Raw genomic sequence first — 19,728 nt, forward strand, 5'->3', positions numbered from 1 at the left:
GCTTCTATCAAAATGCAGGATAATCAGTCGAGCCAGTTTCAGACACACCTTCCTGATTTGAGAAATACAAGGGGCACAGAAGCAAAAAACGCTGAATGCATGCATGTGATGACAGGGAGAGGCTGATACTGCTTCATAGTGGTGTATGTGTGTGTGTGTGTGTGTGTGTGTGTGTGTGTGTGTGTGTGTGTGTGTGTGTGTGAGAGAGAGAGAGAGAGAGAGAGAGAGAGAGAGAGAGAGAGAGAGAGAGAGAGAGAGAGAGCGAGCAACCTTTTGCTTCCTTTGTTCCACAAAGCGGAAGCTGGAGTTGTAGGTAATATTTAGTACTGAAGTTGGCAACCAACAAATTGCAAAGGCAGTTCACAAACAGGATATTAGAGGCCAAGGCAAAAATACAACCCCCCCCCCCCCCCAAAAAAAAAACAGGCAAACTAAACAGGTGAAAAACAATGAAAGTGTGAGTACATGTACACCCATCCGCACATACAGTAGATATGTACATATTTATTCATTTATTTATTTATATTGGTGTGTGAATAAACAATAGAATTTCTACAGTCTGCCTGTTATGGGGTTACACAAAAGGTCACTAGAGAGTATCTTAAAGCACAAGAATAAGCTAGTACAATCTAGTATGCATCCCATTTGGGGACTTTAAGAAAAGACTCTAAGGTTGTGATCTCATGATCTCATGTTTTGAGTGTGAAAATTTCACAATATCAGGAATATATTAAGAATGAAAAATTGTTAATAATAAATAATTGTATGTTATTTATATTTATATACAAACTAACTTATAAACCAAGTTACATAATAACTTTCATGAGTTGGACATATAATATGTTAATTAATGCAAACATCCAAATTAAATAAAATTATTTAATGGTGTAGAATGAGAGAGCAAAAACCCTGATAAAGATTTCAGACAAGGCAGAATCTAACAAGGAGACAGGGCTGAAGATGGGTTTGAGAAAATACTATTCCCTTTCATAAAAAGCCTAAATGTTGCCCTATGTTTCCAAAATCCCTTCTTTAAAGCATTAGGCATTAGGTATTTTTACAGTGTATTAAATACAAACTGATGTTCAAAGCTATAATTATTTCCCCTACATATTATTTGTATCTGCAATACTGCAGTATTGCAATGCATTTAATGCTATTAACTTGTAAATGATGTCCAATTTCTTGTAAGTTCTCACTTAATATAAATGGGTACAAATTCTTGCTTTTCACATTAAATGGCACACTGCGCTTCATTACATCGAAGCCAGATAAACGAAAACCACCAGCTTCCGCGATACACCCATCCAATGTCTGTGCCACCTACCTCTTTAGCACCCAAACTTGACTGACAACACTGCCATGGTGACTGCTTGGCACCATGCCAAAGTGCCAGTGGTTACTATGGCACCTGTTTCTATGGAAACCCTTTTTTAACAACTTATTCCCCACTCACACACACACCATTATATATAGATAAGGATTTTTTAAAAAGAAAACTAAAAGACTGTATGGGTTAATGCTAATTGTGGTTTTTGTTTGTTTGTTTGTTTGTTTGTTTGTTTGTTTTTAATTGGTATAATTTCACTGCATGTATTACTTACAAAATCCAACATAATTGTACAAGCAATTCAGTGAGTTCAAATACCAGATTGTTTCATCTCTCATGAACTCTGTTTGTAAGCAGGTACGAAATAAAACCACTACAGGTAATGATAAACTAAAGAATGCATAATAATAATAATAATAATAATAATAATAATAATAATAATAATAATAATAATAATAATAATAATAAATTACATAATGTAATCTTAATTGTCTTAAAAACAAATAGAAAAAATTGTAAGTTGTATTATTAGAATGTTAAATAAAAGTCTGTGTTCCATAATCAATTCCAATATATACAGTATACAATATATACATTCAGTATAGATCACAAAACAAGTGTTATAATAATTCTAAATGAATTAATTTTTTCAACTTTTTTTCTATGGCAAAGGCTTAACAGAATAATTTATTCGATTCTAGATGTAGATGAGCAAAACAAACATGCAGTGAGATCAATTACACACAGCAGTCTCATTCTCGGCATTCTGCCACCATTAATGAGTATCTGCGCACTCTCAGATCACAGCTTATCAACTTCTGCTTGGGGTGCCATCAATTCAAAGCACACAGACTCCTCACATATATATAACTCATGTAGCTAGTAACTGAGGAGAAGATAACGCAGACATTTGTAGCTGTAAAGAGATGTGCTGAATTCAAGAGACTAGGAGCTTCAGACAGAGACAAACTCGTAAGACCAAGACTTACACAGTGAAATTAAGAAAGGGCAGAATAAGGTGGAAAAAAGGTGTACACCTGGCATGTTTGTGGGTGGCATTTTGGGATAGATGAAAAAGAAGAGAATTAGGGAAGACAAAGGGGGATGGAGAGGATCTGGCACTAGTCGGGGGCCTTACAAGGGGATTAGGAACTTGAGCTTCATGCAGGAAGAGGGGGTAGGGGAAAGGGAAGAGCGTAAAGAAATCCACCTGGTTGTGCATTAATGGAGGCTCTGGCATTGCTGAGGCAGTGTGCCAATGGCCCAAGACTTTGAAGTGCTCATATGTCTCATTCTCCCCTCTCTCCCACTGCTCTCTTCAATAGGGCAGAGTGGCAGGGTGAAGTGGAGACACAAGGCTTTGTGTATGGGATGAGAATGATCCAGTTGAACATGTGTCATCTTTCAAGAATAAACACATTAAAAATAAATATGTACATAAAAAGATCAATCAAAATACAAGGGAATATTCGTTTTAGAGAACATACCACAGAAAAATGGGAAAAATTCACTTTCTACAATTTAAAATGTGTATACAGTAAGCTTAAGTATCGTGTGTGTGTGTGTGTGTGTGTGTGTGTGTGTGTGTGTGTGTGTGTGTGTGTGTGTGTGTGTGTGTGTGTGTGTGTGTGTGTGTGTGTGTGTGTGTGTGTGTGTGTGTGTGTGTGTGTGTGTGTGTGTGTGTGCATGTGTGTGTGTATGTGTGTGTGTGTGTGTGTGTGTGTGTGTGTGTGTGTGTGTGTGTGTGTGTGTGTGTATATACCAGTCACATAAAAATTAGTACTTGCTCTATTTTCTTCTTGGTCCACAGGAGGGCAATACCATAATAATGTTTGTGACATTAATTTCAGCTAAACTAGAAGACAGAAAATTCATGAAAATCAGTGCAACTTTGTAAGTATTAAAAAAATTATCATGCCATCAAAACTATCATGCCATCTTCTTGGACAGACATTATGAGGAACTTATGATGAGCTCCCTGGCAGCTTCAGCATGGAGAAGAGCTTTGTGTGCCGCAGATTGAGGTAGTTGGTTGTATGGTTTCACATCGTAAATGGCCTGGAGATAACTGTACAGCCTTCTAGCTTTCCCTGCGGCAGCACCTGAACATCTATTGCAATCCCTCAATGCCACTGAGGCCCTAGATGGAATTGTTATTAGTAGTAGTAGAAGTAATAATAATAATAATAATAATAATAATAATAATAATAATAATAATAATAATAATAATAATAATAATAGCATTTTCTCTCACACTTATAGACACTTTACAAATTTCACATGATGGCCGAGGCATTCCTTTGCTGAGGTCGTGTACAATATTGAGAGGCTCATATCATGGCTCATATCAACATCCTAGAAAATCACAGCTAAATGTTAAATGTGAAATTACAGAAATGCTATTTATATAACTAGGAAAAATACCTACAGAAAAAAGCTTTATGTGAACTTTAAATACAATAGCAACTGTGTATTAACAAGGTAAATAACAAGACTGGTGCATGCAAATATCCTGGGGTGTTAAGGGTGGAACTGGGCTTGTACTGTATGGTACAGTAAATACATTAATTCAAGAGAACATAGAGGATAACTGGAAGAAATCATGCACTTCACACACAAGGTACAAGCTTCACAGATGAAAATGGGGATAAATTATGATGAAAGATTGTGTGAATTATATCGAAAGATGCTGTTTGTTTTGCAGGTACTGGGGCCAAAGTCCAGGTTATTAGACTGGAGCTATTGCCTCCAGTCTTGGCGGCTGTGAAAATGGTGATTATTTCACTTCATTCCTGAGACTCAAATTATTTGATTCTGTTATTATGTACAAATCAATGCACAAATATATGTACAAATCAAATATATATTTAAGGATAACAGTGTACTTTGTTTCATTTTATTTTGTGTATATGTTTTTAACCCTTTGTGTGATTGGACGTGTATGAATATAGCATTATACATATTGTATAGTCCAGTTTATGTACTGACAACCTATTCTGCTCTAATTTTTCTCCTTTTTTTCTTATTTTTCCTGAAAGCAGGATATAATTTCTGATCTTCACATTCCTGTAAGAAGCTCCATCTTTCAAGAATGTATCGCATGTAAATGTGATTGGCTGTTATTCATTATCACAGTGTTGGCCTCTGCATAAGGTTGAATTGAGACTTTCGTGTGACACATCATTGCCTGGAAATACTAAATGATGAACATAGTTGTGAAAAATAATTGTGGTGTATATAACCATAAAATTAAGTTTGGACATGTTACAATGTTTATATGTTTTTATAAAAATTGTCTAGTCTATAGCTAAGCCTTTTCCCTGTCTACCATACTTTCTTGTTGCTTTTCAACACGGTCTGAAAGTCTGTATTTCGGCAGGCGATGACTCTGACGCCTAGCAGGCATGTTGGCTCCGGAACAAAAGATTTCATCTACGTTAATTGCAAAGGCACACAGGGTCATTCCTGTTTTGTTCATTCTTCATTCCTGCTTGGTTGGAATGGCAGCTGTGATGTCTGCGCTGTCTTTAAGTCTTTGTGCAGGTTTGATTCTTCTTATGTCCTAATGCTGTTAGAATATAATAAATCACATTTAAATGAGTTCACGTCCAAAAGTGACTTACTGCTTAACACAACCTATGATGTGTTACAGTCTACCCTATAATTGCTTTAGTCCAGTAGCTATATAAATATACCATGTTCATATTTGCAATCTTTTAAAAATAAACATTTTTCCCTTTATTTTAAATGTACCAATGCACAGCTTTGTCCTACTGTACAAATGAGCTGCATAGAAGGTTACCTACTGTAAATGTAAGCCTTTATTTAGACTTTACTTATAAGAATTGCTGTACGTAATGTAGTATCTCCGACAGAACCACCTCCAGCAGGGAATGTTTATTATTTAGAATTTACAAAAGTGTTTTGCTCATTTCGTCATACAGGGCAGAGCTATAAATGTGGGGCATGTACAGATTGATTAAGAGATGCAAACATGTCCTTTGCTTCATCTCTCATCAGTGAGATGCTTCGTTGTGATCCTGACCCTCCCCCTACATCCCCTCTCCTCCCTGCTGTCTTTTCTCTTCTCCTCTCTCCTCATGTGCCCCCTCCCTACTCCCTCTGTCTCGCACACATTTCCTCTCCTCATCAAACACACACACACACACACACACACACACACACACACACACACACACACACACACACACACACACACACACACACACTCACACACGCACACACACAGGCACACACACAGACACAGACACACACACACACACACACACACACACACACACGCGCACACAGACAGACAGACACACAGACAGACACACACACACACTGGCCAGCAAACACGCAGCCTGGGGAAGGGGGGGTGGGTGGTGGTGAGGGTGGGGGGTTAGAGTCATGGTGCCTGAAAAATGTGAGCAAGAGGAGAAAGATGAAGAGAGGAAAGACTGTGAGAATGGTGAGATGAGGGAAGAGTCAGAGTCAGCAAATGAGACTGATTAGCAGGAGGGGAAAGCACAAACCCATGTGCACTCTCAGGTATGTTTGTAGCATGTGTTTTAACAGGCTGCAATATTTCTAGTACTGCAGCTTGTAGGATGTGTGTGGGGGGGGGAGTGGGAAGGGGAGATAAATTGATTTCGTTTGGCCACCCATTTGCTATCATGTCCTTTATGTGTGTTTTATTTTAACTGTCTTTGTTTCTTGTGGTCATCATGTGGAAGAAGTGTGTGTGTGTGGTGTGTGTGTGTGTGAGAGAGAGAGAGAGAGAGAGAGAGAGAGAGAGAGAGAGAGAGAGAGAGAGAGAGAGAGAGAGAGAGAGAGAGAGAGAGTGGATGCTCTTGTGATGCTCTTGTAAGAATACATTGTTCTTCTAAAGCACTGTTACTGTTCAACTCTGCAGATGTGAGATACCACCACCATGGTAATATTACTTCTATACCTGTTCACCTCTGAGCCTTGTTTTAGTAGATATTCATATGTGTTCATGATATACAACAAGCTGTTCAATAGTGAATGTTTTTGTGTTTACTGTGATCACACCATTTACATGCATGCTCACCTGTGCACATAGGAATATTCAGGATGTGAGTCTGGCTGAAGTAGAGTGGAATGAACAAAGCGTGCAACGGTAAGATAAAGCGTTTTGTGTATTGCCTACTTTCTGCATCTCTTAAATAATGTATTTGTTGTCGCAGCTAGTAATATGTAATGAGTGATATGTAATTTAGCATTTTATGATGTTTCTGCATTGTTTTACGTAATGTTGTCATTTAAGGAGCTGTGAATATCCCACATTATTTCATCACCATCTCCAGGAATCTGTGACATCATGTCTATGTACAATTTTCTCATTCGTCATCAATTGCAGGCACATTGTTACTGGAATGGTGTTTTAAATGTTTTCCAGTGAAAAGATTCTGCGAAGACAAAGATAGACATGTCCCTATGAAGTCAGTCCTGTGTCAGTGATAGCTGTCTACCCACAGGGGGTGCCATACTCTTTTTTTCTGTGGATTTAATGTGACATTTGTGCAAATTAAAAGAAGGATTTCTCTGTCACTTTAACATTGTGGAATTTTTAAACCTTTTATTTCTTAAATTACATTTTTTATTTTTGCAAATCGGATACGGATTGCACCTAAAAATTGTATTCTTGGCCTGTACTTTATCTGAGGGTGCATCATTCCTGTTCCTTTCCTTTGTTGCTTTAATTTAAAATGGAATAACATGGCACTCAATCAAAATTCAGCAAATAAGTGTTATATGTTAACATTTTCCTGTCTGCCTATCTGTCTACCTATCTGTCCATTTGTCTTTCGGTCTCTGTCTGTCTAGCAAACGTGTTTTAATAGGGCTTGGTGCTAAATTTTTAGAAAAAATGCACAACCATTTTGTCTCAGTAAGCAAATGTAGATGAGCTTATACGGCTTAGGAAGATTCGGGTTTAAATCCTCTGTGACGACACAACCTCACTGCGGCAAAAATATCCACAGACATCCCACGGTTTTATTATCACTGACAAAAATATTTGGTGCAAACGTAATCCAAAACCACATTTCCCTATTCTGTGTGGAGTTATGGATTAGCAGCAACTTGCATATAAAGTCTTAGGGAAAATCTTTTAGTATGTAGAGCAATAAAGAAGTATAACTCACAAAAATTGCCTACGAAAAAAACAAAACAGTCATTTTTCTGCATGCATCTCCATCCCTGAGACCCTTAACCTGTGATGTAAATGCAGGTCACAGGTGAGGTGGTCAGGAACGGGGCAGTCTGCAAAGTCATCAATTATAAAAACCAAGAGCCATTCATGAACTCCTGTTTATTCATAGGATAATAATAATAATAATAATAATAATAATAATAATAATAATAATAATAATAATAATAATAATAATAATAATACTATTATTATTATTATTATTGATTATTTATTGATTATTTATTAGGTAATTATTATTAAGTATTAGATCATTATTGCAGAGCATAATGAGTCCAACTTTGTGGCTCAAGTATATATAAATATATATATATGTAGGCTCAAGGGGGCACACTCTGTAGGCTGGCTTTGTGTTATGACCTATAAAATGGTCCAGTCAGAAGAGAGCTAAGGGTCGTGACCCCGTGGTATGACTACCTTCAAAGCTGACAGTGTTTAAGCGCTATTAGTTATTAATTATGAATGTAATTAAAATTTGTTAAAATGGAACACTGTAATATTCCAGTGTCTACAGGGAGTTCAAAAACCTAGAAGTCAATGGGAGTTGAACTACATACATACTGTATACTGTATGTAGATTGTGTATTTCAAATTTGTTTACCCATTTATTCATACATATTTGAATTTTTATGTGAAAAATTGCATTAATATAGATATAATGCTTCTTGCCGTGTCTTGAAACTCTCATTATAGCTCCTGAATTGTTTAACACCCTGTATTAAAGGGATCATATTATGTTATGCAAAGACAGCTTAGTTCTCTGTCAGTGTTCTCTGCCATCGTTCTCTGTCTCTGTCTCTTCATTTGATCTTCTAGCATTACAGTTGTTTTACATTTGACATGATATATTTTTATTATATTATATATATATATATATATATATATATATATATATATATATATATATATATATATATATATATATATATATATATATGCTATTATATTTAAACCTAAATTATGATAGATAAGGAATTGAATTGCTTGCAAATCCTAATTTGTTAAGAAACTGGGATCTAGGTGCAGGATCAACCAGGGTACAGTGCTCCTGAAGCAGAGGGATAACCGCCATGTTCAAGGGCCCAACAGTGGCAGCAGTGGGGCTTCTGATGCTACTGCTGTAATGAAAACAAATATATATATATATATACAAATATATAATTGTTTCAAGGAAACCAAATAAGAACCATAATAAATGTGGAGTCGGTATCACTGTTATAGAATTCAATTAAATTGTGTTAAATTGCGTAATAAAAAATGACTAAGAAAGAAACGTGCTTTAAACAATTGTGTACTGTAATTTTGCCATTTTCAAAATGCCATGGTATTGACATCCCTAATGTTGAGTCAATCTGCTAAATTATAAACTTCTTTATTACTGTTTGTCTAATCCATTGTTATCAATTTCTAGTCTCACACAGAACTGTAGGCACAACAGCCACCATGAGCACAAACCCTGACACATCTTTGTCTGCCTCACTTGTCCTCCCTCTGTCTGCTCTCTCCATCTTGGTTTTCAGAAAAACTTAAAAGACGCTGTACTGGAAGAAGGTTCTGAGACAGTGGATTAATGACATGGCTAGAAGAGAAAAGTACATCATTGGATGTGTTCACCTTCAATTTTCTATCTGATGTGTTAGACCTTGTACAATTTACACATTGTATTTACTATAGCACTGAACAAATGTTCTCTTTATGAATCTATGGAGGAATTTATCTTAATTATAAATAAATAATAAATAAATAATTACCTAATCTATAACATTTACAAATTTTAATCGAACCTTATATACACTTAAAGATGATAGACATTTAAAGAAAAGTTGACTTAAGCATTCCCTCATTATCCTGCTGAACTCTCAACTGAACTCTAATCTGTTGATGTAATGAATGATGTAATCATGATTCTAAGGATTTCAAATCTAAACACACTACAAGTAAGCAAAATGGTTGGATTTGTAGTAAGGTTACTGGTTTTAATGTCACTGTTTTGTGGAGGATTAAGTTGTTACAAGTGCTTCATAGATCCTGATGACAGTGTCCGTCTATGCTGGGGTCACATACTCAGTGAACATAACATTCGTAACATTGATGCCTGCTTCAAAACACTGGATAGAATATTCAACAACAATCCAAACGTAATCATGGCAGGTAAAGTAGGTAAGACATTCAGAAGGTGAAAGGACAATGCTACTGTTGGATAGCTTGTTTTGTGTTTAGAAATATAAAAAACTTTGTATATTATTAATATTTTATATCAGTATGAAGCTTATAATTGAAATTAATTGTAGCAACCCAGATTTATAATAATAATATAGCTATTCTGAATCATTATACATTTATGTACTGTCAATAAGCTAGATTATTTTTGAAGTGTTTGTGTTTTAACACAGTCTACACTACTGATAAAGTCACCTCAGTACTCTCAGACACCTCTACTTAATGTCTACCAACAGGGGGTGCCATTCTCTTATTTTTTTTTTTTTACTTCATGCAACAACGAATCTGCCAACCCTTCAGTCATGTAACCCATAACACATGAAGACGAGTCCTTGGTGTTGACTTGTTTTACTCTTTCTTTGTGTTGATTTGTTCTTTTCTCAGGGAGAGGCTATGATAGAGTACTAAAGGAGCTTATGAGGTCTGAAATCATGCATATTGTGGAAGAATTTGACCATAATTTGAATAATGGTATCTGCTGTTAAGTTTTCTCTTGTTACTATTTATTTTAAATCTTTGTACACACTGCTTGTGATCTAATTTGAGCCTTACTTAACTGCTGATGTAGTCCACTCTCAAATCAATCAATCAATAAATGTCCATTCAACGCTCACATACAAATACATTCTGATTCTTGCCGTAAAAAATGTACATAGCTCTGTTTTTTCTGTTACCTCATATATCTCAGACACAGTGTATGAAGTTAGGTTACAAGCTGCTGCGGACACTTTCATCACAATGGCCTCTGGTCTGCCTAGAGGTGAGATGGATTCCCTTTTCCACTTTGTCTACAAAACAATATAGGTCTGAATTGGTCATATTTGTCAGTGCTGTTTTTTGATTATTTTCTATGAGCAACATAATACAGTGAATGTTACCTCAGCTTAATATTTCAGACTCGCTTGCGTCTAATCAACTTCTGACCACCTTTACTTTTTCATACCTTAAGCTTTTTCAAATAATTGTGTTCCTTTTAGACTTATACAATAAGATGTATGTCTCTCTTTACCTTATAACAGCTTCTGGATGTTTCCCCCCTTGCGGTAGGTGACGGTTTATCCAAATTTTCTCCTTTTATGAAATTTCAATGTTAATATTAACACTTGATTTAATGTTCATGTTCATTTAAGCAATTGTTTTGCATGTCATTCAATTTTGTCAGGTTTTCAGGCTCATGGCACTGTCTATAACTGCATGACTTGTCAGTATGACTCCTGTGAATTCCCCCTGGATTGCCCCTGTAAGTCTATTTTAACAGGATATATGCAACATATCTATTATACTGTACATACATATTTATTACATACATGTTATAATATTTGATGTGATAAATACATTTTCAAAGATAAAAATTTGCATGTTGCCTTCAAGCCCTTGACCCCTTGTGAGACCTAAAGGAGAAGGTGACATGCCTTTTTGCACTGTGGTGTTAATTTCCAGTCTGCAGTTTTACAGCTACTGTGAATCAAACTATTTATTACTCTCCATAGAGGCTCTGCTTAAATGTTATAAATAAAGGATTAGTATGTGACTTTGTCTATTAATTCTTTCAAGGGAAGCTAAGAAGCCCTGCCTAGAATATGTACTATATGTGTAATATCTATGTGTGTTTAGTGCAGGAAATCACTGTGGAGGAATACAACAGAAATCAGATGTGGTGTCATGTGCCATTTGTTTTGCCAAGTGACATACAGATCGTTTGGAGGTATGCAGAGGTAAGGGAATATATATATAATTATAAAATATTCTATTTATAATTTTCACCATTCCAACTGTCAGTTCTTCATGAACAGAATCCCTTCAATTCATGTGTGGAAAAAGTCCAGACTAAACAAGTCACATAGGAGGGTACAAATTTCGAATATGTTTGTATAAAAACCTTTCTCATTTGACTACAATCTTGATCTTTAAGATCAAGACAATGTTGATAGATCGATTTAAGGAGGTGACAGCTGGCACGGATAAGCTCTTCTCCATACCATCGGCTCGTCTGGAGCACTCGGGCACATATCAGTGTGAGATCTTTTCTCAGGAGCGCTCACTGGTCCGCATCTATTATCATCTCACAGGTCTGTCTATTTTAACATTCACAGCGTTTACTACCCTTGCTTCAATTGTGGGTTGAAGCGAAGTTAATTTGATCTTGATGTGCAATTGTGAATGTTTCCTTAATGTTGTATTAACAAACATGAATAAGTAATTTTAAAAATATTTATCAACACTAAAACGAGATTTTAGGGCATCTGAGTACAATTTTAAGAGTGAGTTTGGGTACTTTGCTCATGATTCTTATTAACTTGCAGTTCTATCACTCATTGTTCAATAACCCTAGTTTATACAAAATTAAGCATGGACACATGAGTATCAGGTAATAAAGGACAAAATGCCTTAGGTTGTTGCATTTCTTGCAGCAGTCAGTTGTAGTAAGACAGAATACATGTGTATGTACGAGAGGAAGGGAAGTAGAACAGTGAGGTTACAGCAGGCTGAGGCCAAGAAGGTGCAAGAGTTTAGGTCCTAAGTATTTGGGGTTAACCGTCCAGTGTGACAGGGTGTGTGGGAAAGAGGTGAAGAGGTGCATGCAGGTGGGTTGGAGTGGGTGAAGAAAAGTGTAAGGAGTGTTATTTGACAGAAGAGTGTCAGCAAGAATCAAAGGAAAGGTGTAGAAGACAGTAGTGAGAGCAGCTCTGCTGTAGGGGTTAGAGACTGTAGCAGTGAGGAAAAGACATGAGGCAGAGATGGAGGTAGCAGAGATGAGGATGTTGAGGTTCTCTTTAGGAGTGATGAGGATGGACAGGATTAGGAACGAGTACATCAGAGAGAGAGAGCACAGGTTTTCTGTTTTGGGGACGAGGTCAGAGAGGATAGATTGAGATGGTTTGGACTTGTACAGAGATGGTTATATTGGTAGAAGGATGTTGGAGATGGAGCTACCATGTAAGAGGTCAAGAGGAAGGCCAAATATATTGATATAATATATATAGATATATTGATGTGTTAAATGAGGACATGAAGGTAATTGGTGCAAGAGGAGAGGATGCCGAGGATAGAGTTAGGTGGAAACAGATGATACGCTGTGGTGACCCCTAACTGGAAAAGCCGAAAGCAGGAGAAGAAGAGAATTAAGTATAACTGTTGTATGTTTTTGTATATTACTTGTAGACCACAGACATTCTAAGTTAGATGGTTTACATTTGTTTTTCAAATAAATGTAATCTAATAAATGAATGTATTGCTACTGTACAAAATTTTTTTAATAAATGAAGAACATTTACTCCAAATGATCATTTACTCCAGCTCATATCTATCTCTTGTCTTCTCTTTCTTTTCCAGTTGTTGCTAATGAGGAAGTTGGTCATGCAGAACTGCAGGATGTGTTTGATCAAGCTCTTCTACCAGCTGGACAGTTTCGAGTTTTGCCCACTTTACCTCCATTTTCACTGTTAAAGCTACCTAGTAATGTTCTCCTCACCGTCAGTCTGACATCACTGCTATTGCTGCTCTTCCTCACTATAGGGTATTGCTAAGTCCAGATTTCTTAGTGTGTTTGCCAGATTTGAACAGAGTGTACATTAATGTGACCTCGCATAGTTATACAAAAGTGTAGCACAAAACATGGACAAGGGTCACCTCCTTTTTCAACTTTGCCATGTTTTGATTTTTGTGTTCATTTATCATTGTGTATATTAGAAACAGTTTTCTCCTAACAATTCTCTGATAGACATCCCATAACAGCTCAAGTCATATCTCAGAGATCTTTACTCTGTTTCAGCTGTTAATCACACTTTTAACCTTTTACTCTTTCTCAACCAATGGATAATTGATTTCATTATTTGAGTATTGGCTTCACTTTCTACTTTTTTTCAGAATCTTTTATTTTGCAGAATCTTTTCTTGTCCAATTTGCTCATTTTAAAGCTGTGTGATAAAAAACCTCAGAGTTCAGTGTGACAAAAAACCTCAATATCAATAATAACACACATCTTTGCCTGAGAGTATAAATCACAATAACACAAGTCAGTTGTTGGTGTCTGAGAGCTCATGTATGCCAAAGAGGGTTAATAATGAAATTGGTATTGGTACAGTATTGGTATATTGGTACATACCTGTACATTATATCATCTGCACAAATGCAGTGATAACACAAATTAAGTGGAAAATATGTGAGGCAGATGAATAGTGTTTGAAGAGCTCATTTGTCGCACCAGTGTCTTATCCTGTGTTGTACCTGTGTAGATATTCTTTATAGTAAGGAAAATTTTGACAACAGGTATGACTACATTAAACTGTTCCAGGGCTGTCATTGAGAGTGACAGTCACACATTTCGGTCTTTTATCACACTCTCCCGCCACACATTGTATTTGTCACGCAGAAAAACTTTTTGACTATTTATCATATTTAATATGCCATATTTAATATGCTGCAACGCCCAAAATGTATCAGTCCGCACCGCTGTCTCTATGGACCCGTCTCCCCTGGAGTGCTTAGTTGAGCCTGACACTTCAGCCAATCAAAAAAAGAGGCTACACATTAGCCAATCAGAAAATAGAACTATCTGGGTAAGATTTAACGCAACAACCAATGAAAAAAAAAAAAACATTCATTAGCAAGGATATTTTCAATGGTCGGTTTGAAAAAAACCTCAACACGAAACAATCATGACACAAAAAATTTCTGGGCTTGAGCCGAACTGTTTTAAATGGGAGCAACATTACAAATGATAAAGGAGTCCAAAAAGACAATAAAAAAGACTTACGATAAACAACACCAGTCATAATCTCTCTCTATTTCTCTCTCTCTCTCTCTCTCTCTCTCTCTCTCTCTCTCTCTCTCTCTCTCTCTCTCTCTCTCTCTCTCTCTCTCTCACACACACACACACACACACACACACACACACATTAATAAATGAAAATTGAACAAATACTTTGTATTTGGTAAAAATGTGGTCAGTGATCCTGGTGAAACACAGGGTTTTTTTTTGTGGGTGGTGGGGGGATTTTAATGTGTGTGTGTGTGGGGAGGGGGTTTGCTGGGGGGGTGGAAATGTCACTCTTGCCTGTGTTCAAAACTTGAGAGCCCTGCTGTTCTAACACAAAAAATGTTTCTCTGCTTCTTCTTCTAAGGTTGCTGCACTGGTGGCCTTCTAAGAAAATGGACCGGGAAACTGAGCAAGAACAGGAACGACATCTGTATAGATTTCAAATTGCTTGAACAAGACCACCAAAAAAAGTTTTAGTAAAATGCTACTGAAATGGCCTGTAATTGCTTTTGTTCACCATAAGAGGATGCCAATGCCCCGGACTGGCTTCTTAAATAACTGATAAATTCGACTAAATGTCATGACAAATTTGTTTTCAATTAAATGTAAATCATTTAATAGAAGAGAAAACTTCATTTCCAAGTGTTAATTACTCACATTGTACTGTCAGAAAAATCTTTCCTTGTCTTTTAGATGGTACCTTAATCTATTTCTTTTAATATGTAAAATAATATATAGAGAACTTTGAATAAGTATGCTACTTTCTGAATTTAAGTCTTTCTTCTTTTGTCTGTGAATGTATTCGTATGTAATTTTTACAAAGCCAGAATAAATTAAATTTGTTTCAGTCTTAACCAGTTTGGTTGGTTTTATTGTCTTGAGATATCTTACTCTGATATCACTTAAAACATAGGTGTGCCAGTTTAGAGCACGGTTGGCTCATGAACTTGGTGCACTTCTGTAGTTTGTTGCTCATTGAAACACAAAAGTGAACTACCTGTTATGCCAGCTATGCAACAGATAAAATGTCTTACATAACACATACTGTAGGTGTGCCAGTTTAAAGTGAGGTTGGCACATGAGGTTGGTTCACTGCTGTAGCTTGTTGCTCATAGAAACACAAAAGGACACCCCCAGTTATGCCAGCTATGCAACACATAAAATCAGACGAGGCTAAAAATATGTAAGAGACCTGCTGAGATCTTATGCCTTAGTCACCATATCATATTGTACATCATTGTAATTGGTGTTGCATTTTTAGGGGCTTCTATCAGAGTATAAGTAGAAGAACAGGTTTTAGAGGTATGACAGTTTTGACATGCTAAAGAAATATGACTTAAATTGACACAGTCACAGACTATTCTAGTCATCAACTTGTGATTAGAGCTTAGTCATCAATGCTTCATCTTACATACTTGGATAAGATGCTTAATCCTGAGAGCTTTATCCAAAATTTTATTGGAAGTTTGTTTCAACAGGTTTTAAACTGACCAGTTAAGGAAGCAAGTACAAATAGATAAGCATTGTGTGGTTAAATGTATTGGTAGTTTATATCCAATTAGCAATGGATTCTTTCTTGTTACACTCATACTATTGTTACAGCTAGCTTATATCTACTAATTATTTCTTGTGCCTTTCGTCTCTCATGACATCATTTAAATGTTTACGTTACGATGCCGTACAAATAATATAGCCAAAACTGGGGCCATATTTTATGATCATGGAATATGTAGCAAACAAAACATGTGTGTGTACATTATTCCGTGTTTATAAATAAATATTTGTGTGTGTGTGTGTGTGTGTGTTTGTGTGTGTGTGTGTGTGTGTGTGTGTGTGTGTATAGGGATGGCTAAGCCAAGTCTTTACACTGATGATATTTGATGTAATATGAGGTTACATTTTCCAACTTTCCTAATGTGTGACACACAAAAATGGGTAACAAATAAAAAACAAATAACAAAAAATTCTATAAACAATTTTAATTAAATGTAAATACAAAGTTACACAAATGGCTAGGGTGGAGACTATATACATACAGTCTGATTACTAATGAATGGGCAGGGTAACTAAATCTTTACAGGCGACGTGTTACAGCTATGACCAAACCAGTAATGACTAAGATCTTATTAATGAAAATAGGTGGAGTGTTTAAAAAAACAGGAAGTGGAAGTGGGCAAAGTTAGGATAACCATGACAATGGTATAAACACAGAGAAAAAGGAGGGTACATGTAAAATGAGTGGAGTATATCCGTGTCCATTGTATCTTTGCTTGGAGGTATTTTTTTCCATAAGGGATAGTAGCATGTGGGCCAAAGTGTAGGTAGTACAACAGCTCTATATTCAGGGTCTATATTCGAGGACGTGATGGTTCAGTGGTTAAGGCTTCGGGTTACTGATCAGAAGGTCGGGGGTTGACTTCCGGCTTATCTAATCATGGAGTAGGTCGCATCAAGCTCAGCTCCTACAGAGTTTGTTTCTCCATTCTTTTTAGGCACGATTTGCTCACTTTTGGTAGCTTATAAGTTTTTCTAAACTTGTTCTGAATAAGAATTATTTTGATTTTCGGCGACTACAATGCCACCCAAGGTCAATAAAAGCGCAAGTGGCTCTCAACCTCACCTGCGGCCTGTTGCCAGCGCTGCATCCCCGAGTCGTGGTGAGACCTCGCCGGCTGATGCTAATGTTACTGCTCTCAAGACCGAACTTCTCTGCACCCTTCGTGAAGAAATTTTGGCAATATTTAAAGCCGAACTTCACGCAGCGTTAGGTGACAACCTCTCCTCGATTAAATCTGAGCTGCTAGCACTGAAAACCGATCTTTCCTCCAATATTTCCACTATGCAGCAAAGCTTTACCGGACTCAAAGACACCGTGTCCGAGATGGAGCAGTCCCTCTCCACTTGCACTGATGACATAGCCACTCTCCGTGCTAAGGTGGAGTACATGTCTGGAGAACTGGTTAAATTGGAGAGCAAATGTGATGATTTGGAATCTAGGTCACGCCGTAACAATGTTCGTATTGTCGGTGTGCCGGAGGATACTCCAAATAATTTATCCACAGGGTATGTGTCAAAACTCTTGATGGAGGCATTTACACTAGAGAAGGAACCACTTGTGGATCGTGCCCACCGGACCCTGGCTCCCAAACCCAAGCCGAGCGAACGTCCACGCGCGATAGTAGCAAGGCTCCACTATTATACAGACTGTGCGAATATCCTCAAGAAAGCCAGGGAGCTACAGTGTATTAAACTACACAACATAACCATCTCCGTCTTCCCTGACTACACCGCTAGAACAGCACGAGCCCGCGCAGCTTTTAATGAGGTTCGAAGCCAGCTATGGGACATTGAAGGAGTCCGGTTCGGCATCCTCCATCCAGCCAAGTTACGCATAACATACGAGGGAGTGCAGCGCGATTTCACTTCACCAGCTGAAGCTAAGGCGTTTATTAGCAAAATTACAAAATAGACTGATTATATGAGGGTTACATATTGTTTATTTGCAAACTTAGTTGGCCCAAAAGGACTCTGTGGGTGAGTGTAATTATAACTTTGTTTTGTTTAACTCAGTTTTTACCGCGCTACCAGTGAGTGTCGGGGGTTATTTCATTTTGTATACGTGCCTTAGAATTACACGCGTGCCTTACAATTTTATTTTTATTTTGAAATGTCTCTGTAGGAGCTTTCTTTATAGGTTATGGTTAGCTATACAGACGTAAGCGTCTCTTTTTTTCTTGCTCCGCTTAGGAGCTTGCACTGCTGTCTCTGTTGTTTGGGGTTGGGGACATCTGCGGTGCTGGTGGGGGGAGGGTGGGAAGTGGACACGATCCAATGTTCTGTGAAGTTGATTTCACTTTTCATGTTTGTTCACATTTATGTCTCTTTTATTTTGTTTGTGTGTCAGCGGATGTACGTGCGCTTTTTTTCCTTTTCTTTTCATGGGGGTGGGAGGAATGACCTGTTTAAATGTGTAGCCTACTTTCAAACTAAGGTCTGTTAGCTATGGCCAGCACTCAAGGAAGAAAGTGTGGTGATCCGACTGGTATTCGATTTTTGAGTTGGAATGTGAAAGGCTTGAATAGCCCCACTAAGCGGTCCAGAATATTTTCATACTTAAGGCGCCTGAAGAGTGATGTAATATTTCTGCAGGAGACCCATTTGAGGGACAGAGACCATGTTAGACTCAGATGTCCATGGGTGGGAAACGTGTTTCACTCGACGTTTAATTCTAGAGCCAGAGGGGTGGCTATTCTGATCAATAAAAGAGTTCAGTTTACTCCTTCAAAGACAGTGGCTGACAAGAATGGAAGATACCTAATAGTTGTTGGCACTCTTTGTAATAACCCTGTATTGTTGGTCAATGTATATGCTCCAAATTTTGATAATCCGGGTTTTACAGACAAGTTGTGGAGTATCCTCCCTTTCCTTGACACCCATCTTTTAATACTAGCTGGTGATCTAAATTGTGTTATTGACCCCGCCTTAGATCGTTCAAACCCTCGAACCCTGACCCAGTCTTCTATGTCCAAATCCATTTCGGATTTTATGAGTAAAAATGGGTTTGTAGACCCTTGGAGATTTTATAACCCTAGTGCCAGGACATATTCCTTCTACTCTCAGGTGCACCAATCTTTTTCACGTATTGATTATTTTTTTATTGACAATTCCCTAATCCCTAAAGTCACAGGGTCTGACTATCACGCAATTGTTATTTCTGACCATGCACCACTTAGTCTTACTATCAAATTTGTGGGCCAGCAGCGTTTTTCCTCACCCTGGAGGTTCAATTCTTTGTTGTTGTCAGACGAGGCATTTAGGGTTTTTACCTTGTCTGCAATAGACGAATATATAGTTTTTAATAGGAGTGATATAATTTATAATAGGAGTCTCATCTTCATTGTTGTGGGAATCTCTTAAAGCATATATGCGCGGCCAAATTATTTCGTATTCTGTCCATTCCAATAAAGACCGCACAACTAAGCTTCAGGATCTGACTACAAACATTTATGATTTAGACAAGCAAATGGCTGCCAATCCAACTCCCAGCATTCAAAAGAAACGACTTGAGCTACAGACTGAATTTGACCTGCTTTCAACAACTGAAGCTGAGCGTCTCCTGTTGCGTTCTCGCGCAATTTATTACGAGCATGGTGATAAATCTAGTAGGCTCTTGGCCCACCAGTT

At 37.3% G+C, this 19,728-nt stretch overlaps 1 protein-coding gene and 1 long non-coding RNA gene across 4 annotated transcripts in view; both read left to right on the plus strand.

Moving 5' to 3' along the window:
- The window catches only part of LOC125140807, a 15,682-nt gene extending 10,491 nt beyond the window's left edge, over positions 1-5,191 (plus strand). Inside the window, exons 2-3 of the long non-coding RNA XR_007140059.1 lie at positions 4,035-4,102; positions 4,372-5,191. This is a non-coding gene — a long non-coding RNA (uncharacterized LOC125140807). The remainder of the gene's footprint in view (positions 1-4,034; positions 4,103-4,371) is intronic.
- A 4,122-nt stretch (positions 5,192-9,313) lies between these two features.
- On the plus strand, positions 9,314-15,398 carry spaca6 (sperm acrosome associated 6). 3 transcript variants are annotated; one of them, XM_027148224.2, is made up of 9 exons: positions 9,314-9,725; positions 10,170-10,256; positions 10,474-10,545; positions 10,805-10,828; positions 10,948-11,025; positions 11,400-11,500; positions 11,698-11,854; positions 13,119-13,302; positions 14,909-15,398. In XM_027148224.2, the coding sequence occupies exons 1-9, from the start codon at positions 9,452-9,454 to the stop codon at positions 14,994-14,996; spliced, it is 1,065 nt and encodes a 354-aa protein (XP_027004025.1). In that variant the 5' UTR covers positions 9,314-9,451; the 3' UTR covers positions 14,997-15,398. The 3 variants fall into 3 exon arrangements, with proteins under 3 accessions (XP_027004025.1, XP_027004033.1, XP_027004042.1); XM_027148232.2 differs by having other exon boundaries at positions 9,322-9,716; XM_027148241.2 differs by lacking the exon at positions 10,170-10,256 and having other exon boundaries at positions 9,324-9,716.
- The last annotated feature ends 4,330 nt before the right edge of the window (positions 15,399-19,728 follow it).

Source organism: Tachysurus fulvidraco, chromosome 3, assembly GCF_022655615.1.
Source record: "Tachysurus fulvidraco isolate hzauxx_2018 chromosome 3, HZAU_PFXX_2.0, whole genome shotgun sequence".
Classification (NCBI taxonomy): domain Eukaryota; kingdom Metazoa; phylum Chordata; class Actinopteri; order Siluriformes; family Bagridae; genus Tachysurus; species Tachysurus fulvidraco.